This window comes from Ranitomeya variabilis, chromosome 6 (genome assembly GCF_051348905.1).
Source record: "Ranitomeya variabilis isolate aRanVar5 chromosome 6, aRanVar5.hap1, whole genome shotgun sequence".
Lineage (NCBI taxonomy): Eukaryota > Metazoa > Chordata > Amphibia > Anura > Dendrobatidae > Ranitomeya > Ranitomeya variabilis.
This window is the reverse complement of record NC_135237.1, coordinates 63,294,873-63,318,391: the sequence shown is the minus strand read 5'-3', so window position 1 is coordinate 63,318,391 and position 23,519 is coordinate 63,294,873. Positions and strand designations below refer to the sequence as shown.

At 42.6% G+C, this 23,519-nt stretch overlaps 1 protein-coding gene across 1 annotated transcript in view; it reads right to left on the bottom strand.

Annotated features, from left to right (window-relative positions):
- Window positions 1-12,455: 12,455 nt before the first annotated feature.
- Window positions 12,456-23,519, bottom strand: part of VIPR2 (vasoactive intestinal peptide receptor 2) — a 96,846-nt gene continuing 85,782 nt past the window's right edge. The window contains exon 13 of the mRNA XM_077268553.1: window positions 12,456-12,910. Coding sequence (XP_077124668.1) covers window positions 12,737-12,910 — 174 coding nt within the window. The 3' untranslated portion in view covers window positions 12,456-12,736. The remainder of the gene's footprint in view (window positions 12,911-23,519) is intronic.

Below are 23,519 nucleotides of genomic sequence, written 5' to 3'. Positions count from 1 at the left end.
CTCATCAAGAGGTGGACCTCAGCCGCTACTACCTGTTCTCTGGACTTCATCCAGATCATTATTGACAAAAACACAATGTCATTACAAGTAATTGACTCTGAGATCGAGGACTACGAAAAACAGCTTGTGAAGGATATTCCGGTGGATAATCTTGATAAGATCATGACGGAAATTAATAAAGATGTTGACAAATGGGAAAACGAAATTTGCCTAAGTAAAATCAAAAAATTCCAGAGGGATACCAATGACTATGATTCCGATAAAATTTATCGATGGCAAATTAAAAGACAAAATCTCCCTATAAAGAACAAAGGGAGTGATCGGAAGAAAAAAACTAAACCCACTCATGAGAGAAGTCCGTCTGCAAGCTCAGCTATATCCAGCTCGGACATCAACACGTCTCTGAGCGAAGGGGAAAACACAGCTGGTGAAACCTCAAGGAAACTACCGGATATCTTTACCAGGTCCAAATCACTTCGTACACAGGGGGACCAATTAAAGGTAATCAACCTGTCAAAGCACAAATTATCTCTAGCGGAGGTGAGCCTCCTGGAGAGGGGTCTAACCTTTTCGCCTACTTGCAGACTTGATACCTTCACCGCAGTGAAGGACCTGCACCTCTTCTCCAGGAAGCTCATTCTCAAAAAATTACATTATAAAAATGACACAAGTGACACCTTCTCCACAGTGGAAGAGAGGGAAACATTAAGAAATTTGGAAGAACTCTTGGAGGAAAACGCACAACCACAAGTAAGTGATTTTCCACACAATCTATTTAACAAATCCAAGAAATTCCCTCCAATGAACACATGTTCCGCCATAGAAATTTTCACCAAGGTTCTCACCACAGAAATTGAGGGCCTGGCACAAAAACCTTCATGGACCTCTAACCTTAATAAAGAGGAAAAACAGGCCTTAACTCATTTACAATCTCTTAAAGATATAGTCTTCAAACCAGCGGATAAGGGGGGGAACTTGGTAATCTGGCCATGCCAGATGTATGAAAAACAAGCACATAAATTACTAAATGCCCCCCTCTGCTATAAAAAATTGTCATTTAATCCTCTTATCAAATATCAATCAGATCTCCTTGACATAATAGAAAAAGCCTTTGAAAAGGGCATTATCACCAAACAGATGGTGGAATCAATACAGAAACTTCATCCAAAACTTCCCACTCTATATCTAATTCCCAAACTCCACAAAGATCCATTGGATCCGCCTGGAAGACCAATAATTTCCGGCAATGGCAGCCTATGTGAGATCATCTCCGATTTCATTGATTTTTATTTAAAACCACTAGTCTGCACTTTACCTTCCTACATTCAAGATACAACATCGGCTCTTCAAAAATTAAATAATTTATGTCTGGAAAACCACATGCTAATGGTGACCGCCGACGTAGAGGCTCTGTACACGTCTATTCGACACGAGGACGGCCTGAAAGCAGTAGCATGGTACCTGCAAACCAGCAATCTGGACTCTGACCTCGCCAATCTAATCCTGACCCTATTGAAATTTGTTCTCACGCACAATATCTTCACGTTCAATAAGCATATCTATTTACAAACACAGGGTACAGCCATGGGGGCCTCATGTGCCCCCTCATATGCTAACCTTTTTCTAGGCTTATGGGAAAGGGAAATCTTCCAGGGGGACACTATCCCAGAAATACAGGGAGTACAGGATTGGATGAGGTACATCGATGATGTTTGGTTTGTATGGGAGGGAACTGTAGAAAATCTTCACAGATTAATGTCTAAATTAAACGACAATAACTATAACATCCTTCTAACATATAAAAATGGAAGAGAGCTTGACTTTCTGGACATTAACATCAAAGTCTCAACGGAGGGCATAATTAATACCAACCTGTATAGAAAACCTACTGCTAGAAATTCCCTGCTGCACGCCACTTCCTCACACCCACCAGCCACCATAAGAGGCATACCAGTAGGTCAATTTCTTAGAGCCAAAAGAATATGCTCCGAAACCTCTAATTTTGAGGACCAAGCAGCTGATCTCACTAAAAAATTTTTAAATCGTGGGTACAGTAAACGGAGTATAAAAAATGGCTACAGAAGAGCTAAAAATACAACTAGGGAACAACTTCTTTATTCCTCCAAAAAATCTAGGGACAATAGTAATCAAGTGAGATACATCTCCACATATAATAACTGCTGGAAGGATATAAAATCAGCCTTCCATAAACACTGGAACATCTTAATGACGGACCCAATACTACGGAAAATACTCCCCCCCTCACCCTCCATGGTAGCAAAAAGGAGTCGCAACTTAAGAGATCTATTAGTACATAGCCATTATGACCCCACCTCAAAACCCATAATCCAGGGGGCAAGAAATGGCTTTTTCCCTTGTGGAGGTTGCAAAGGGTGTCTCAATATGAGAAAGGCACATTCCTTTTGTAACTCTAATGGTTCAAAAAATTTTGAAATAAGAAAAAACCTTAACTGTTCTTCTCAGGGGGTTATATACCATGCCACATGCCCATGTAAGTTAATATACATTGGATTAACAACAAGAGAAATGAAAATCCGAGTCCGGGAACATATCCGGGATATTGAGAAGGCAAAAACAATTACGGATATGTCTCTTTTAAAAACAATACCTCGGCATTTCAAAACGCACCATGACTGTAATTCTAAAAACTTCCTTTTCAAGGCCATTGATCAAATCTGCCTAGGCACACGTGGTGGGGATCTGGCCAAATCTTTGGCGCAGCTAGAAAGCAAGTGGATATACCGCCTCAATACGATAACCCCCCACGGCCTCAATGAAAACTTTGGCTTTATTTCTTTCTTATAACTGCTCCCCCTTCCTCATTGGATTGTTTTTAAGGTGTTTTTATATTGTCAATTATACCGTCAATCGTTTTTAATTTCTATTTAATGATTTTACTAACCAGTTCTCACTCCCTGTAGATCACATCCCCTTACCGGTGACAAGCGTTTCATGAAGGCCTCCTACCTCAGCTCTAAGGACGGCATGAATAAGTGGGAACAGTGGGAATTTTATGGACATTTTCTGTAAAGAATGGGCATCGTCTTCCCAGAGATTTGGATCTCGGCCTATCGATGAACGAATGAGGACGGTGATATTACTATTGCAGGGAGGAAAAACATTACTTGCCATACGGACCCCTTTTTTTGTTGGAAATTTTGAGGGGTCCTAATATATGGGGGGAATAGGGATGATAATAGGCCTTATGCTGGCCAGGGGTGGCACAAATATGTTGGATATGTATAAATATGCACATGTGGTATGCATACAATCTATATATGCACATATCTATGCAGATGTCGATATATAGACAAAAGCATCATATTGTGGGAGAATGGGTAGAATTCCCTTTCCAGCACACGTCACTTTATTTCAACTGGTTACAGCTCTTTCAGCACATGTCACTTTATCCTAATTTGTTCATTTTTAGTCTTAATATTCCCACATGCCTTCTATGTTTATAGTTGCACAAGATGCTTTTTATGGCTTTTAACAAACCTCGTTATACTTGCTGCACTCTCTCAGCAATGTATCAATATATACCCCTTATAAGTTTATTGCATTTTTAGCCCTCAAATAGCTTTTATATGGGTTTATTTGTCTTTCATGTCCACAGCTTTTAGCGTCATATGATCCCACATTGTTTTCACTTGTACAGTCACGTATACTGCACATTTTTACTGAGCACCAATATGACAAGTTAATGGGAAGCTCACCGAACCTTAAACTCTCTGCCGTGTATATATTTATTTATTGATTGTGTTCTTTATACGATGCTCATACACATGTACAATTGTGTACATATGGGTATATCCATTTTATTTACACACTGCACCCTTTAACTTTCCATACACGCCTACACTATTCCATACTCACCTCCCTTCCCCCTCACCAATCCCCCCCCCACCCCTGCCTGCATCTATTTCCCTCCCCCTCCCCATTACACCTCTACATGAGTAGCAAATGTCCCTCCCCACAAAATCATTTGCCTCAAAGCTGCCCCCCTCTACTGTCCATCCTTTATAGCCTAGTAGCCCACTGCGCATGCCCTGCGTTTCCTTCTGCTTTCAAGCTGATTACGCTTGCGCTAATCGCCGGTTAAAACCTTTTCAGGTCCGTGAATTGACTGCGCACGCGCGGAGTCCGATTGCCTCCTCTGACTTCCGGAGGCGCCAATACACGCGACAGCAGTGCGTTCCACTGCGGGTCACGGCGCGCCGATCCGGAAGTCCCCTTGGTATGGGGGACGGCTCTGCCGACGCGCGCCAAGCACCAAGGCACGGACCTCCCCCTGCATTATCCACACACTACATAAGTAATTCTGACACCTTTCAGAACCATCCACGCCCCATTTTGAAGAAGCATTACTGCGAAACGGCGCTAGTCGGGCGCGGGAGGCCCTCACAGCACTAAGACCGGAGCGCACAGAACAAAGACTCACATTGCAGGTAATTGATTTTATGGTAACTTTGACTGCCATACTTTTTCCGGTATACATAGTGCCTTTGTCACTCTCCAGGGTTTAGGGCAAATTGCTGCCACCTCCCTGGATATATCCGGTCCGGTATTACAATATACATAGGAGATATACATACCTTCTCCCTACAACATATACACTGCAATAGGGATAGTCTTCTTGGCGCACCGCACACTATTGTACTTAAATAAGATATGATATAGTGCTGGGTAAGCCTCCTTGGTATTTGGAGGTTTTTCCGTTCCCCGTTTTTTGTTTAAAATATTGTTCACTATGTTATGTCTATATACCTTTTAGAACAAATTTCATTAATAAATATATTGTTTTTACTACTACTTTCTCCTCACTTCCTTTTTTCGTATGGTAATCACCATGTTGAAAATGTGTCAGAAATATTAACAGCTGTAATAGTAACAGAACAGACAGTATTCCGGAATCCTTAGAAACCAATTTATTTAGAAAACAAAGATGCTTTCAGAAACAATAGAAGGAAATCATTAAATGTTAAATGCCAAGCATGATGATAAGTTTTCATGTAATGACTAAGTTTGTAAATTCCTTTCACACAAAATATTATGACGGCACAAAAATAATAATTATGTACATATCTACAAAACAGTTTTGTTAAATGAGACCTCATATCTTTTTTTAGTTTTTCTGTAGACTAACACAGTCAACATTATTGACTAACGACATTTAGACGTAAATGAAAATCTGGCTTATATCCATGTTGAATCTGGATATGCTTTTTATTATAATTTATGAATTACTGTGTACTCAGTGAAAAGGGAAATCTAATGTTTGCGTTATCCATGAAGATCCTTTGCCATCAGGAATATCTTGGAACTAGTGATGAGCGAATGTACTCGTTACTCAAGATTTCCTGAGCACGCTTGGGTGTCCTCCGAGTATTTTTTAGTGCTCGGAGATTTAGTTTTCATCGCTGCAGTTGAATGATTTACATCTGTTAGCCAGCATAAGTAGATATGGGGGTTGCCTGGTTGCTAGGGAATCCCCACATGTACTCAGCCTGGCTAATAGCTGTAAATCATTCAGCTGCAGCCATGAAAACTAAATCTCCGAGCACTAAAAAATACTCGGAGGACACCCAAGCGTGCTCGAGAAACCCGAGCAACAAGTATGCTCGCTCATCACTACTTGGAACCACAAAGACTTAGAACATCCATCTAAAGAGATAATGATCTATGTGGAAAAATTGTAGTATGCATGAGTTTTGTCCGTTTTATGGAGTAGAGAAGCAAATTTTCAAAAATGCGCTCTCCGCACCCATCGGGAATCAGACAAGTACAGGGATCCGCACACAGAGCTAAGCACATCCATAGTTTGCAGATGGGACTACCCTGCTTTCTTTATGTATCTCTATTAGCCCGACCAAATATTCTTATTGTACTTATTACAACCTGATCAGAGTTATTAAAAAAAAGTCACTGCAAAAAAATGTGTACAGGATTGATACTCATATGTTCTCACAAGTACAGTTGCAAGAAAAAGTAAGTGAACTATTTGGAATTATCTGAATTTCTGAATCAATTACTAAAAACTTGTGCAAATTGCCTCTTCAGAGGAAAAAGAGGACTTGAACTCTATAGCGCCACCTGTTGGAAGTAGCGATCCTACAAATCACAAATAGGTGGCGCTATAGAGTTCAAGTCCTCTTTTTCCTCTGAAGAGGCAATTTGCATATTAAATTTCCCAGAGGAGCATTGCACGACGAGTAAGCCTCCTTATTTTGACAAGCCAGAGCTGGTAAGTCACTCTCCACAAGGAGAAACCTTACCCCTTAGATCTAAAAACTTGTGGCCTGTTTGCTAAAGTCACATGCCAACCCATCCACGCCCCGTGATCATGTGGCAGGGGCACCGATGGGCGGGATTAGTGACGCACTTCCGTCACGACCATGTTAAATGCTGCAGTCGGAGATTGACAGTGATATTTAGTATATTAACAGCGGTGGGTGGATTGTGATTCCACCTGCGACTGTTAGGGACATATGTCAGCTGATAGATCAGCGCTGGAGCCCACATGGAGTGTGGGGACGCGACCTATGACATATATATGCACATCATAAGTCGCGAAAGGGTTTTAATAACAACATTTTATTAGCAATAAATTCAGAAATATAGGTAGGTCCGTAGAGTTCCCTTACTTTGTCTTACAACGTTCTTTTTGTTCATTTTCTTTTAGCAAAGGAATATGAACAGACACTATGTGTAATTTAGTGGAATAAAGCCATTTTTACATGGAGGGATTGATAGATATCACTACTTTAGACACAAATTATTTTGCATATATGAGGCTCCTGTCATATAATTTTGCTTGCTCAGGAGATGAAAAATGACATATCCCATGAAACATATGGCTAATGTAAGCCAGCTCATAAACAGAGGGCTTCCAATATGTGCAGAAATTCATCTCACTGATTCCATTTAGTATCACTGTATCATTGTTACATGGGGAACTCTCCACAACTGGTAAATAAATAAAAAAAATACTTAGAATTAATATCCGCATAACATTCTGCCTACAGAAAGTGCTGTTTTTATTTCCTACGTTGGCTTAAAAAAGAAAAAAAAAAAGCTGATTCGTTGCTACAATTACTTTTTTTTACTTTCAAACAGTTTTTAGAATCCTTCCCTTTTACATTTTCTTCCAACCTTAAAACAAAGCCACATTCTGAATCCTGCAGGTTTCCTGTGATCAGACTACAGCTCACCATGGGACGTGAAGGGAAAGTTACACATTAAGTCGCAGTCGGGGTTAAATCACATATCTGACAACAAAGCAGAGAAAGACTGTTGTCTGTTTCCGTGGGCAATGTTTTTTTTTTTAATTATTAAAAATGTATTAAAAATTTCAACAAATTATCTACAGTGACCAATCACAGTGCAGCTTTTATTTTATTCTGACCAGCGTAAGAAGTGAAATCTGAGCTCTGATTGGTGGCTATGGTGAACTAAGGCAGTAAGATCGAGATTTTAGGCTTTATGCATAGTACCAGGGAAAAGGAAGTAACAAAATGCTTAACCTTTTCATCAGATTTAGTCTTTAAAGTGTTGTTAAAAAAAGAACCACACATTAATATTTACTAGATGAGTCATGAAGAAGTTTGTGTAATTTTAACTCCTCAGCCCAGAGTCCTTATTTCTCAGCTCAACCAAATCCTCCATACAATTGATGACATTTCATGCTAGTTCTAAAATTATCAAAACGTTTCTTTCTATCTTTAGATATTGATTTGGTGCATTCAGTCAAAGCCTCCCATATCAAGAAAAAAAAATCCCCTCCGCTCACACTTACATATCCATTGCTGTTACAATGGCTTACCGTTGCAGTGGAAATACCATTAACTTATATTGTATATGTGTCATGCAAATGTTATATCTATGCTAATATTGTGCTGTGTATTTCACTGCTGCACGCCACTAAGTAACATTAGGTCTGTTATACTGTTATACTGTTATATATGCTAAAGTACATGTAAAAGTATATTATTGCCATACGTGAAATTTGATGATGTGACTGAAGTGCAAAAGATGTGCAAGAGTGTGTGCTACAATTAGGAGAAACCTTACATGAGTGATGCAAGGATGCCACTGGTAGAAAGTCTGAGGTCCGCTCATTAGGACTGCCCGTTAGTGATGAGCGAGTATACTCGTTGCTCGGGTGGTCTCCGAGTATTTGTAACTGCTCGGAGATTTAGTATTCATCGCCACCCACAGCTGAATGATTTGCGGCTACTAGACAGCTTGGTTACATGTGGGGATTCCCTAGCAACCAGGCAACCCCCACATGTACTCAGGCTGGCTAGCAGCCATAAATCATGCAGCTGCGGCAACAAAAACTAAATCTCCGAGCAGTCATAAATACTCGGAGATCACCCGAGCAACGAGTATACTCGCTCATCACTACTGGCCGTGTTAGATGCTTGATCAGAAAGTAGTTTCAGGGTTGGTATCAGAACTACACACCTATACCCTTGAAAAGATGGATGAGAGTAAAAATGGTTCCTGTTTCCCAGCCAGTAAAGGTCAGACGCAAACAGATGTAGAACCTGGCAGAAAGAACACAGCTGTTGTGCCCAGCTAGCTAGAAGTGGGGGTGAGTAGCATTTGACAAACATGGTTTCTCACTCAAGGGTAGCACAAAGTGAAGCATAGAAGGTTCGGGAATCTCCAGCTCATACTGGTGTGTGTCAGTGAGGAAGACCCGCTGACCTGTATAAGAGTACCATCATTACAGAGAGCAGGATGAAGACTGTCACCACAGAAAGAAACAGAGAAGCCTATTTCCATGTGTGAGCAGTCCATCTCATAAGGATTGAGGAGAAAGTCACACTTGAGGGAGTCGGAATATTGTGCCTGGCTATGAAGGGGTGTGCCATGTCTGGATAACAAGGAGACTGGTGTCTAAGTGCGAGGGACTGATAATTGGTAACTGAGAAAGTCAGCGGCACGAGGGCACAATATTGCTAGACCAGCAAGGTGGTGCATTGGTGCAAATAGTGGAGATTACCAGCAGGTAGTACACAAGTGTCACAAGTATCAGACCTCTGTTATGATACCAATCATCTACTTCTGCTGAAGCTGTTGTCTCTTGTGAGATTGTTTGTAACCCCCAAGCACATTGCTTCGCATGAGACTCTAACTATCAAGCTTGTTGCCTATTTGTGAGTAAATCTGTTCTTGAACAGTTCCTTGTGAAGATCTGCATTGGATCCACGATACCATGATGGGGAAATCACTCAAATAAAAGGGCTGGTGTATTCTATGGGCACAGCGTCCCCCGACCAACACCGTGCCTGCCCCTTTGCATACTACAGGCATTTTCTTTTATTTACACATATGACTTGAGTAGGTTTTAGCTGATGAAAACACTGTCTTCTAGAGCCTAAAGAAGTCATTAGAGGGGGCTCCTGTGCGCTAGACTCAGGTCAATTTGCGAGCATAGAAAATTGCTAATGTAGAGAGTCTCTGGGGGTGGCAGAGCTGTCACCCATTCATTTCAATGTCTAGTATGAAATATTGCATCTCTACTGCAAGCATATCCAAAGCTGGACCTGAAAAATCAGCTGATCATTGTAAAAGAGGGTTGACTTGATGAGGCATCCCCTTTAAAATGTCTGTATGATGCCGGATTAAAGACGCCATTTTGCATGGACATTAACCCAATGAGGTAACATTAAACTATACTATGTACATACTTATTTGCTGAGCTCTAATTTTAGTGGAAACTTTAATGCAAAACATATTTACACAGCATTTGTACTAATGAAACAATTAGAAGAGAAGAATGAAAGACAAGGGAAGAAAAGAGCTACAGATCAGTCTACCAGCAGTGCAGTGTGAAAACTGTACCACCTGTGTCTCCAGGGTCATAACAGGTATATACATATAAGAAGAGGTATAACGAGCGCTGACGAATGTCATCACAGGCACAAAAAAACATCACATTTATTACACTGAAAATAAATCTAATTAAAGAGACCTGTCCCTTATTTTGGGGTATTAGAGTCTTTCAGATTTTGACAGTTCTTTTTATGTAGCCGGCTCCTCTGATGATGATTACAGGATTTTCTTTGCTGGGATCTTCAGTGATCAACTCAGATTTATGGTAGACACAAGCGTTTAATTTCCCTATAGCGCCACCACTTGTCAAATAAAAGTATTACACTATGATTTCACATTGAAAGCAATGGTCTTGACTGTGCACAGGCTTCTTGGGCCCTTCAAAGGGAGGGACGTTCTTTTCCATCATTCTACACTCTAAGGCTGGTGCACATGACTGCATTTTTGGTCCGATTGCTATCCGTAAAAAAAAAATGCACTTGGACTAACAATATTCAATGGTGCGGAGCAGATGAGCGATTTTTTTCACTGACTAAGTCAGCATGTAACAAAAATTACAGCATGCACAATTTTCCTCCATACATTAGATGAGACTCAGCAATTCAAGTCAATGGGTGTAAGAAAAAAAATCGGATGCCATACAGAGCCAAAGTATAGCATCCACATTTTATGGATACCCTGTAATTCTGTAACATAGGAAACGGTAAATATTCTTGTAAATGATTAATAATTGCTGAGTGAAAAAAAACCCAGCACACGCATGGGAAAAAAATTGTCCCACTTTTCTGGATGAAAATCAGACCAATTTTTTTTATACTGTCATGTGACCCTAGTCCAAGGGTTTGTTCATGTGTTGCGTTTTTGCCATGAAAAAAACGCAGCCTTTTGCTGTGCTAGCAAAGTGAATGAGGTTTCTGAAATCTCAAGCAAATGCTCCATATTTGTCCTTGCAGATTTGAATCAGTCACGTCAATTTTTTCAGCGCTTTTGCAACGTTTTTCATCCATTCAAATGCCACAAAACAAAAACGCAACAAAAATGTGAATAATTTAAGCACCGTTTTTCCTCCCAAGAGATCCGTGCAAAAGAGTGCAAAAGTGTGTGCTGCAAATACTTAAGATGTGCACATACCCCTAGTGTAAGATGACACTTTGTTTTCTGCCACTAATGTGCAGTTGATGCGTCGTTGGTAACCACATGGATTAGCCGCATTAGTCTATGTGTAATTCAAATAATTTGTGCATGCTCATTATTACCACAGATGATGTTTTTTCAGCAGCACAGGCACAAATCTGAAGAGAATATTTACCGAACATGCGAATTGGGTTTCAGAAACTCCCTTCACATGCACTGAATGTAAAGTTTGAGTGGAATCTGCGCAAAAATTGTCAAAATTCCTAAACCTACTGTATTAAATTTGTCTGGGCCATGTAAAAAAATTAGCACGGGAATCTAATATGTGGAATCCTAGCAGCTTATTGTTATGATTTTACTCCACTGTCACAGTACCGTCGGTCACAATGTGTCCACTCCTAAGCGATTTGCATACTTGTGATCACACGTCGACCAATTTCTATACTGCTTCTCTGAATGGCTTTTGGCCTCTGTCATAAATATAGAATAAGCCCTGTCACTATGAAAAAAATAAAGCAGGTCCTGCAGAAGTAGCGTTTATATTGCCCAGTTTCTTCTCTAGTGCACGCCTAGTCGGTACAGACAGAGAAGTAACAATGTAAACCCTTGTAGGAATGTTTAAAGAAAACTTTTCAGCACAGTTTTGTAATATAAAGTAAAGACATAGCTGTAATGGCGCTGTAATACTGATTACATTGATACCTCTGGTGAAGAAATCGGCTTTGTGGTTCTTTTTTAATCATCATTAGAAATTTAGTGATAATTAGATTTGGGTGCACAGGGGCCGAACTGTGCACTGGGTCTTCTCCTGCCTGTCGCTGATTCCCGGGTCCCCCTGCCTCCCTCCAGTCTTTGAATGACAGGTCACTGCTGAGTTTTGAAGCCGAGTAGACAGGTCATTCAGAGACCAGAGAAAGATGGAGGGCGTCGGAATCACAGACAGGGAGGAGAAGACATAGTGCGCAGTCCAGCCCCTGTGCACCAAAATCTAATTAGCAGGAAACTTCAAATGGTGATTAAATAAGAATCACAAAGTGGATTTCTGCGCCAAAGGTATCAATGTAATCAGTATTACAGCCATGTCTTTACTTTACATTACAAAATCATGTGTGAAAAAATTGGAAAAATACAAAATAGATTATTCTTCATATTTCTAAATAATGCATATTCTAGAATTGTAAAAAACAACAACAAACAAGAACACAGGAAAGGGACAGATCTTACAGGAAAGGGACAGGTCTTCTTTAAAAAATGCTGGAATATTGACTGTGGATATAGCATATTCAAGGCATGCACAATCAGCCCACAAAAGTGGTTCTCTCATATTTTGCGATATTCATCTTCAGCTATAGTTTTTCAATGCAAATGTATTACAAAATAATTTTGCTCGATAAGTTTCATAAATTTGATACATTTAACTAAAATATACATAAACTTAGAATTCTTTACCCGCTTTTATCATTCCATAGAAATATAAGTTTTAATGCTCAAATTAACTAAGTACATTCACAAATCAAAAAAAAGATACATTTCTATAATAAATTAGACTAAAATAAAAGGTTGGTGGTAAAAGCCTAAAGAGCAGAAAGTGCTATAATGAAGTCCTGAAGTCCATATAAAAGTCCATTGGTCATCTGGGCTGCAGTGGCCTTGACTCACTGCACAAACTTAATAAATTGATACCATTTATAGTCGCATGCTATAGTTAGTCCTTTGTTGCTTTCCTGACAGGTAGGTGTTAAATTACCGATGTTTCCGTTTGCATAATTGATGGCGCTCTTGAATTTCGTTTAAACTGAGATGCACATTCGGAGCCGTTGCGTGAAATGGAAAAACTGTGCAGGCGGAAGTCTCGATTTAGGTAAGTGTTCAAAAAAAGACTCCCCCATTTTCTTTTTATCTCTCCTTGAACCTGTTAGAGGAACAAATTAAAAACGTTTCTCAGAGGTAACAAGAAACCAGTATGTTATTACATCATAATTCACAAGGAAATCACAACATTCTTTACTCTCCAATCCCAATGAGCCACATAAAATTAAGAAACAAAAATACAAAGCATAATAATTTCCATTATTATTATAACTTTTAGGACGCCTCACCATCAAAGGGTAACTTAATAAAATTGCCCTTTTCATGGTCAAGTCATGGTGCACATCATAATGTTGTAATTTTTTTTGCTTGCATGGAGCCCTCATCGATCTTGTCAGAGCTGGAAGTCCCTAGTTTGCCTAGTTTGAGAGAACCTGACGGGTGGCGGTGTAGTACATCTTACAGTTATTATGCCATGGGGTCTAGAGAGAATAACGTCTTTTCAAACAGAATTTCGCAAAAAAATAATCCACGTGAATTCGAACTTTTCCTGATTCGCTCATCTCTAGTATAATACTTACCGATGGCAGTCTTCTGCAATTTTCAGCAGCAATCACGTGACTGGCCAAATTACATTGTGGTTGCAGGAAGGAGTGAAGATCGCTTTTGAATTTTCTTAATGCAAGTCTATGAGACTTATAACGAGGCTAGAGAGCCAAAGAGAGCCTCTTTAGGAGTCTCATAGATTTGCATTGAAAAAGTGACCTCTACTCAACCCAATGACCTGGAAAGCCACAGATGTGGTGCTGCGACACCAGAAGATAATACTGGAGCACTGGTCAAATCAGGCAAAGATGGTGACCAGTGAGTGTATTGATGCCATTGTTACACTTAACACATAATCCCTAACAAAAGGAGAAATAAAAAAAATGTCTAAATAGGAGATTTAAACTAATCAATTAAAACTTTGGAGACAACCTGTATCATGCTAGTTATTGTGGGCAGTGATCCTGCATTAGCGTAAAAATATAAGTATGGACATGCAAGTTTGGGTGAGGCACGATCCAAGAGGTTAACTTGCTTTTCAATCCTTAGGTAGTGATGTGATGTCATAAGTGTGTTACGTCCTCTTGGGATATCTGAGGTTAGAAGATCACTACCGTAGTATTAATCGCATTTCCATTTAGCTTGTGTATTTATGTCCCATATTAAGTGGAGTTGGTTTCCTTTGTTGCTGAAGAGGTTAACGACCCTTTCTATACTCATCAAAAACATGCAGCTCCACTTCAGCTGCTTCTGATCTGGTCATTACCTTTTCATATAAAATCTGGCCAGATCTTCTCTTCCTTGCCAGTGAAAGCTTTGCTTTCTAGCTCTTTGAAGACGCTGTGCTGTATTGAAAATCGAATTGCTACTGGAGATTGTTGCATGCTTTTTTTGGGTGTAAGCTTTCCACATTATCCCATTCCCATTTGGTTGGTACATTCCTATCCTTCCCTTATACCTCTATACCTTTGGTGAGTGTTTGTATGTTTTTTGCTTTCTTTTACCCCTGTCTGTGTTACGTATTGACACACTAGCTTTCCTGTCCAGTGCCTCCTGGGGGAGGGGACAGCTTAGTGAATAACAGGAGATCAGTAAGGTCAGAGATCCAGGCCTCTCTACCATCAAGAGTATCCCTGGGACAGGGATAGTTAGGGTCTCAGTTCCAGTGACAGTTTGAGGCCTCCTCCCTTACTGAAAGTCCATCATAGCGTGACATTTTCACTGGCCCCACATTTTTCTGGATCTATGTGTCGTACAGGAAGTTCAGTTTTTAGGTTTCCCGATGTTGGCAGCAGGTTTCCTCATGGATCCTGTTAAGGTTCGAGCGGTCCTGGAATGGAGCCTACCAGAAAATCTGAAAGCATTACAGCAATTTTGAGGTTTGTAAACTATTAAAAAATGTATCAGAAACTTCTCGTCTTTTGTCAAACCCCTCACAGACATGACTTGGAATGGTATGGACATCTTAAGGTGGTCCAACTACTCTCGGCAAACATTTTATTCATTGAAGAGATGTTTTCCCACTGTGCCAGTACTTATCCAACTGTTGGTTCTCAACCATTTATTGTCGAGGTTGATGCTTCTGTGGTGCGGGTCAGGGCTGTATTTTCTCAAGGGTTATGGCCTGGTAAATGGCATCCATGTGCCTTATTCTTTAAAAAGTTGTCGTTGGCTGAAAGAAACTATGATGTAGGTAATAGGGAACTTCTGGTCATTAAAGCGAACCTTTCACCAGGTTTGGCTGATACGAGTTACAGCCACCGCCTTTCAGGGCTTATCTACAGCATTCTATAATTCTGTAGATAAGCCCCCAATCCAACCTACAAGAGAAGAAAAATAACTTTTATTATACTCACATGCAGGGCAGTCCGGTCCGATGGGCATCGCAGGTCCAGGTCAAGTACCTCCCATCTTCTTGCGATGCTGCCCTCTTGCTTGCTTCATGACTCCCCGGCATCGCGCTCCTGCACAGGTGTACTTATCTGCCCTGTTGAGGGCAGAGCAAAGTACTGCAGTGCACAGGCACTGGGAAAGGTCAGAGAGGCCCAGCGCCTGCTCATTTGTTATGAACTATACTTTTGGGCTCCCTCTTGTGGTCACTCGCGGTATGGCTCTTGGATTCTCTTTCCTCAGGTTGGTAGTCACCTGTTCGTTAAGACTCTGGGTGTTTCTATTTAAACTTCCTGGAGTCTTAGTCCATTGCCTGGCATCCATGTAATCAGTCCTTGTCTGGTTGCTCTTGTCTACTGGTCCTGATTTTTGCAACATAAGCTAAGTCCTGCTTTCTTGTTTTTTGTTTATTTGTATTATTCTGTTTTTTGTCCAGCTTGTTCATAATGTGATTCTTGATTTTGCTGGAAGCTCTTAGGGGGCTGATATTCTCCCCCCATACCGTTAGTCGGTACGGGGGTTCTTGGATATTCAGCGTGGATATTTTAGTAGGGTTTTTCGCTGACCACATAAGTCCGCTTTCTATATTTCTGCTATTATTTAGTGGGCCTCTCTTTGCTGAATCTAGTTCATACTTACGTTTGTCCTTTCCTCTTACCTCACCGTTATTATGTGTTGGGGGCCTGTATCTACTTTGGGGTATCTTTCTCTGGAGGCAAGTGAGGTCTGTATTTTCTCTGAAAGGGTTAGTTAGATCTCCGGCTGGCGCGAGACGTCTAGAACCAACGTAGGCACGTTCCCCGGCTGCTATTATTTGTGGGCTAGGATCAGGTATGTGGTCAGCTCAGTTACCACCTCCCTAAGAGCTAGTTTTTATGTTTGCAGACTTTGCTGAAGACCCTGAGATCCTCTGCCATTAGGATCACAACAGTATGCCAGGCCACTGAATAGTTAATGCATTGCAGAAGTGGGATTAAAAGAAAAAAGAAGTTCTGAGGTTTTTTTTTTTTTTTCTTCCTTCCCCTTTACCTCTGAATGGCTTGAAACTCTGCTGCAGACATGAATGTGCAAACTCTGATTACTAGTGTGGATCAGCTTGCTGCTCGTGTGCAGAGCATTCAGGATTTTGTTATTGGCAGTCCTATGTCAGAGCCTAAGATTCCTATTCCTGAGCTGTTCTCTGTCGCTAATTGGGCTCCTGCGGCCATTGAGGCCTTCCGGGAGCTGAAGCGCCGGTTTACTTCGGCGCCTGTTTTGTGCCAGCCTGATGTCTCACTTCCCTTTCAGGTTGAAGTGGATGCTTCTGAGATTGGTGCAGGAGCTGTTTTGTCGCAGAGAGGCTCTGGTTGCTCTATGATGAAACCATGTGCTTTCTTTTCCAGGAAGTTTTCACCGGCTGAGCGGAACTATGATGTTGGTAATTGGGAGTTGTTGGCCATGAAGTGGGCATTTGAGGAGTGGCGTCATTGGCTCGAGGGAGCTAAGCATCGTGTGGTGGTCTTGACTGATCACAAGAACCTGATGTATCTCGAGTCTGCTAAATGCCTGAATCCTAGACAGGCTCGTTGGTCATTGTTTTTCTCCCGTTTTGACTTTGTGGTTTCATACCTGCCTGGTTCGAAAAATGTGAAGGCTGATGCTCTCTCTAGGAGCTTTGTGCCTGATTCTCCTGGAGTCTCAGAGCCGGCTGGTATTCTTAAAGAGGGAGTGATTTTGTCGGCCATTTCTCCTGATTTCCGACGTGTGTTGCAGAGATTTCAGGCTGGTAGACCTGACTCTTGTCCACCTGATAGACTGTTTGTTCCTGATAAATGGACCAGCAGAGTTATTTCCGAGGTTCATTCCTCGGTGTTGGCAGGGCATCCTGGGATTTTTGGTACCAGAGATTTGGTTGCTAGGTCCTTTTGGTGGCCTTCCTTGTCACGGGATGTGCGTGCTTTTGTGCAGTCCTGTGGGACTTGTGCTCGGGCTAAGTCTTGCTGTTCTCGTGCCAGCGGGTTGCTTTTGCCCTTGCCCGTCCCGAAGAGGCCTTGGACACACATTTCCATGGATTTAATTTCAGATCTTCCGGTGTCTCAGGGAATGTCTGTCATCTGGGTGGTGTGTGATCGTTTTTCCAAGATGGTCCATTTGGTGCCCTTGCCTAAGTTGCCTTCCTCTTCCGATCTGGTTCCTTTGTTTTTTCAGAATGTGGTTCGTTTGCACGGCATTCCTGAGAATATCATGTCTGACAGAGGATCCCAGTTTGTGTCCAGATTCTGGCGATCTTTTTGTGCTAAGATGGGCATTGATCTGTCGTTCTCGTCTGCCTTTCATCCTCAGACTAATGGCCAAACGGAGCGAACTAATCAGACGCTGGAGGCTTATTTGAGATGTTTTGTTTCTGCGGATCAGGATGATTGGGTGACCTTCTTGCCATTGGCTGAGTTTGCCCTCAATAATCGGGCTAGTTCCGCTACTTTGGTTTCGCCATTTTTCTGCAACTCTGGTTTTCATCCTCGTTTCTCCTCGGGTCATGTTGAGCCTTCTGACTGTTCTGGGGTGGATTCTGTGGTTGATAGGTTGCAGTGGAGTTGGAATCATGTGGTGGACAACTTGAAGTTGTCACAGGAGAAGGCTCAGCGTTTTGCCAACCACCGCCGCGGTGTGGGTCCCCGACTTCGTGTTGGGGATTTGGTTTGGTTGTCTTCTCGGTTTGTCCCTCTGAAGGTTTCCTCCCCTAAGTTTAAGCCTCGCTTTATTGGTCCTTATAGAATTTTGGAGGTCCTTAATCCGGTGTCTTTTCGTTTGGATCTTCCTGTGTCGTTTGCCATTCACAATGTGTTCCATAGGTCTTTGTGCCTGTGGTTCCTGCTGTTGACCCTCCTGCTCCGGTCTTGGTTGAGGGCGAGTTGGAGTATGTGGTGGAGAAGATCTTAGATTCTCGTCTCTCTAGACGGAGGCTTCAGTATCTAGTCAAATGGAAGGGCTATGGTCAGGAGGATAATTCCTGGGTGGTCGCCTCTGATGTTCATGCGGCCGATTTGGTTCGTGCTTTTCACGCTGCCCATCCTGATCGCCCTGGTGGTTGTAGTGAGGGTTCGGTGACCCCTCCTTAAAGGGGGGGTACTGTTATGAACTATACTTTTGGGCTCCCTCTTGTGGTCACTCGCGGTATGGCTCTTGGATTCTCTTTCCTCAGGTTGGTAGTCACCTGTTAATTAAGACTCTGGGTGTTTCTATTTAAACTTCCTGGAGTCTTAGTCCATTGCCTGGCATCCATGTAATCAGTCCTTGTCTGGTTGCTCTTGTCTACTGGTCCTGATTTTTGCAACATAAGCTAAGTCCTGCTTTCTTGTTTTTTGTTTATTTGTATTATTCTGTTTTTTGTCCAGCTTGTTCATAATGTGATTCTTGATTTTGCTGGAAGCTCTTAGGGGGCTGATATTCTCCCCCCATACCGTTAGTCGGTACGGGGGTTCTTGGATATTCAGCGTGGATATTTTAGTAGGGTTTTTCGCTGACCACATAAGTCCGCTTTCTATATTTCTGCTATTATTTAGTGGGCCTCTCTTTGCTGAATCTAGTTCATACTTACGTTTGTCCTTTCCTCTTACCTCACCGTTATTATTTGTTGGGGGCCTGTATCTACTTTGGGGTATCTTTCTCTGGAGGCAAGTGAGGTCTGTATTTTCTCTGAAAGGGTTAGTTAGATCTCCGGCTGGCGCGAGACGTCTAGAACCAACGTAGGCACGTTCCCCGGCTGCTATTATTTGTGGGCTAGGATCAGGTATGTGGTCAGCTCAGTTACCACCTCCCTAAGAGCTAGTTTTTATGTTTGCAGACTTTGCTGAAGACCCTGAGATCCTCTGCCATTAGGATCACAACAGTATGCCAGGCCACTGAATAGTTAATGCATTGCAGAAGTGGGATTAAAAGAAAAAAGAAGTTCTGAGGTTTTTTTTTTTTTTTCTTCCTTCCCCTTTACCTCTGAATGGCTTGAAACTCTGCTGCAGACATGAATGTGCAAACTCTGATTACTAGTGTGGATCAGCTTGCTGCTCGTGTGCAGAGCATTCAGGATTTTGTTATTGGCAGTCCTATGTCAGAGCCTAAGATTCCTATTCCTGAGCTGTTCTCTGGAGATCGATTTAAATTTAGGAATTTTAGGAATAATTGTAAATTGTTTCTATCTTTGAGACCTCGTTCGTCTGGAGACTCAGCTCAGCAAGTTAAAATTGTTATCTCCTTCTTGCGGGGCGACCCTCAGGATTGGGCTTTCTCATTGGCGCCAGGAGATCCGGCATTGGCGAATATTGATGCGTTTTTTCTGGCGCTCGGATTGCTTTATGAGGAGCCCAATCTTGAAATTCAGGCAGAGAAGGCTTTGCTGGCTATTTCTCAGGGCCAGGATGAAGCCGAAGTGTATTGCCAAAAATTTCGGAAATGGTCCGTGCTTACTCAGTGGAATGAGTGTGCTCTGGCCGCAAATTTCAGAAATGGCCTTTCTGAAACTATTAAGAATGTGATGGTGGGCTTTCCCATTCCTACAAGTCTGAATGATTCTATGACGCTGGCCATTCAGATAGATCGGCGTTTGCGGGAGCGCTAATCCGCTAATCCTTTGGCGGTGTTGTCTGAACAGACGCCTGATTTAATGCAATGTGATAGAATTCAGACTAGAACTGAACGGCAAAATCATAACGTCAGAATGGGTTGTGTTTTTACTGTGGTGATTCTACACATGTTATATCAGCATGCTCTAAACGTCTAACAAAGTTTGTTAGTCCTGTCGCCGTTGGTAACTTACAGCCTAAATTTATTTTGTCTGTGACTTTAATTTGCTCATTGTCTTCCTACCCTGTTATGGCGTTTGTGGATTCAGGCGCTGCCCTGAGTCTTATGGACTTGTCGTTTGCCAGGCGCTGTGGTTTTGTCCTGGAGCCTTTAGAAAATCCTATTCCTCTTAGAGGAATTGATGCTACGCCATTGGCGGAGAATAAACCGCAGTATTGGACACAAGTGACCATGTGCATGACTCCTGAACATCGGGAGGTGATTCGTTTTCTTGTTCTGCATAAAATGCATGATTTGGTCGTTTTGGGTCTGCCATGGTTACAGGCTCATAATCCTGTTCTGGATTGGAGGGCTATGTCTGTGTCAAGTTGGGGTTGTCAGGGAATTCATTGCGATTCCCCGTCGGTGTCTATTGCTTCCTCCACTCCTTCAGAAGTTCCTGAGTTTTTGCTTGACTATCAGGATGTGTTCAGTGAGTCCATGTCCAGTGCTCTTCCTCCTCATAGGGACTGTGACTGCGCTATAGATTTGATTCCTGGTAGCAAGTTTCCTAAGGGACGATTATTTAATCTGTCGGTACCTGAGCATGCCGCGATGCGTTCTTATTTAAAGGAGTCTTTGGAGAAAGGACATATTCGTCCATCCTCTTCCCCTCTTGGTGCGGGATTCTTTTTTGTGGCCAAGAAAGACGGATCTTTGAGACCTTGTATAGACTATCGGCTTCTGAATAAAATCACGGTTAAATTTCAGTACCCTCTGCCACTATTGTCGGACTTGTTTGCTCGGATTAAGGGTGCCTGTTGGTTCACCAAGATAGATCTTCGTGGTGCGTACAACCTTGTGCGCATTAGGCAGGGAGATGAATGGAAAACTGCATTTAATACGCCCGAAGGTCATTTTGAGTACTTGGTGATGCCTTTTGGGCTCTCTAATGCTCCTTCAGTGTTTCAATCCTTTATGCATGACATCTTCCGGAAGTATCTAGATAAATTTGTGATTGTTTATCTGGATGACATTTTAGTTTTTTCTGATGATTGGGATTCTCATGTAAAGCAGGTCAGGATGGTGTTTCAGGTTTTGCGTGATAATGCTTTGTTTGTGAAGGGCTCAAAGTGTCTCTTTGGAGTGCAGAAGGTTTCCTTTTTGGGTTTTATCTTTTCCCCTTCTGCTGTGGAGATGGACCCAGTCAAGGTCCGAGCTATTCATGATTGGACTCAACCCACGTCTGTTAAGAGTCTTCAGAAGTTTTTGGGTTTTGCTCATTTCTACCGTCGTTTTATTGCTAACTTTTCTAGCGTTGTTAAACCTCTGACGGATATGACCAAGAAAGGTTCTGATGTCGCTAATTGGGCTCCTGCGGCCATTGAGGCCTTCCGGGAGCTGAAGCGCCGGTTTACTTCGGCGCCTGTTTTGTGCCAGCCTGATGTCTCACTTCCCTTTCAGGTTGAAGTGGATGCTTCTGAGATTGGTGCAGGAGCTGTTTTGTCGCAGAGAGGCTCTGGTTGCTCTATGATGAAACCATGTGCTTTCTTTTCCAGGAAGTTTTCACCGGCTGAGCGGAACTATGATGTTGGTAATTGGGAGTTGTTGGCCATGAAGTGGGCATTTGAGGAGTGGCGTCATTGGCTCGAGGGAGCTAAGCATCGTGTGGTGGTCTTGACTGATCACAAGAACCTGATGTATCTCGAGTCTGCTAAACGCCTGAATCCTAGACAGGCTCGTTGGTCATTGTTTTTCTCCCGTTTTGACTTTGTGGTTTCATACCTGCCTGGTTCGAAAAATGTGAAGGCTGATGCTCTCTCTAGGAGCTTTGTGCCTGATTCTCCTGGAGTCTCAGAGCCGGCTGGTATTCTTAAAGAGGGAGTGATTTTGTCGGCCATTTCTCCTGATTTCCGACGTGTGTTGCAGAGATTTCAGGCTGGTAGACCTGACTCTTGTCCACCTGATAGACTGTTTGTTCCTGATAAATGGACCAGCAGAGTTATTTCCGAGGTTCATTCCTCGGTGTTGGCAGGGCATCCTGGGATTTTTGGTACCAGAGATTTGGTTGCTAGGTCCTTTTGGTGGCCTTCCTTGTCACGGGATGTGCGTGCTTTTGTGCAGTCCTGTGGGACTTGTGCTCGGGCTAAGCCTTGCTGTTCTCGTGCCAGCGGGTTGCTTTTGCCCTTGCCCGTCCCGAAGAGGCCTTGGACACACATTTCCATGGATTTAATTTCAGATCTTCCGGTGTCTCAGGGAATGTCTGTCATCTGGGTGGTGTGTGATCGTTTTTCCAAGATGGTCCATTTGGTGCCCTTGCCTAAGTTGCCTTCCTCTTCCGATCTGGTTCCTTTGTTTTTTCAGAATGTGGTTCGTTTGCACGGCATTCCTGAGAATATCATGTCTGACAGAGGATCCCAGTTTGTGTCCAGATTCTGGCGATCTTTTTGTGCTAAGATGGGCATTGATCTGTCGTTCTCGTCTGCCTTTCATCCTCAGACTAATGGCCAAACGGAGCGAACTAATCAGACGCTGGAGGCTTATTTGAGATGTTTTGTTTCTGCGGATCAGGATGATTGGGTGACCTTCTTGCCATTGGCTGAGTTTGCCCTCAATAATCGGGCTAGTTCCGCTACTTTGGTTTCGCCATTTTTCTGCAACTCTGGTTTTCATCCTCGTTTCTCCTCGGGTCATGTTGAGCCTTCTGACTGTTCTGGGGTGGATTCTGTGGTTGATAGGTTGCAGTGGAGTTGGAATCATGTGGTGGACAACTTGAAGTTGTCACAGGAGAAGGCTCAGCGTTTTGCCAACCACCGCCGCGGTGTGGGTCCCCGACTTCGTGTTGGGGATTTGGTTTGGTTGTCTTCTCGGTTTGTCCCTCTGAAGGTTTCCTCCCCTAAGTTTAAGCCTCGCTTTATTGGTCCTTATAGAATTTTGGAGGTCCTTAATCCGGTGTCTTTTCGTTTGGATCTTCCTGTGTCGTTTGCCATTCACAATGTGTTCCATAGGTCTTTGTGCCTGTGGTTCCTGCTGTTGACCCTCCTGCTCCGGTCTTGGTTGAGGGCGAGTTGGAGTATGTGGTGGAGAAGATCTTAGATTCTCGTCTCTCTAGACGGAGGCTTCAGTATCTAGTCAAATGGAAGGGCTATGGTCAGGAGGATAATTCCTGGGTGGTCGCCTCTGATGTTCATGCGGCCGATTTGGTTCGTGCTTTTCACGCTGCCCATCCTGATCGCCCTGGTGGTTGTAGTGAGGGTTCGGTGACCCCTCCTTAAAGGGGGGGTACTGTTATGAACTATACTTTTGGGCTCCCTCTTGTGGTCACTCGCGGTATGGCTCTTGGATTCTCTTTCCTCAGGTTGGTAGTCACCTGTTAATTAAGACTCTGGGTGTTTCTATTTAAACTTCCTGGAGTCTTAGTCCATTGCCTGGCATCCATGTAATCAGTCCTTGTCTGGTTGCTCTTGTCTACTGGTCCTGATTTTTGCAACATAAGCTAAGTCCTGCTTTCTTGTTTTTTG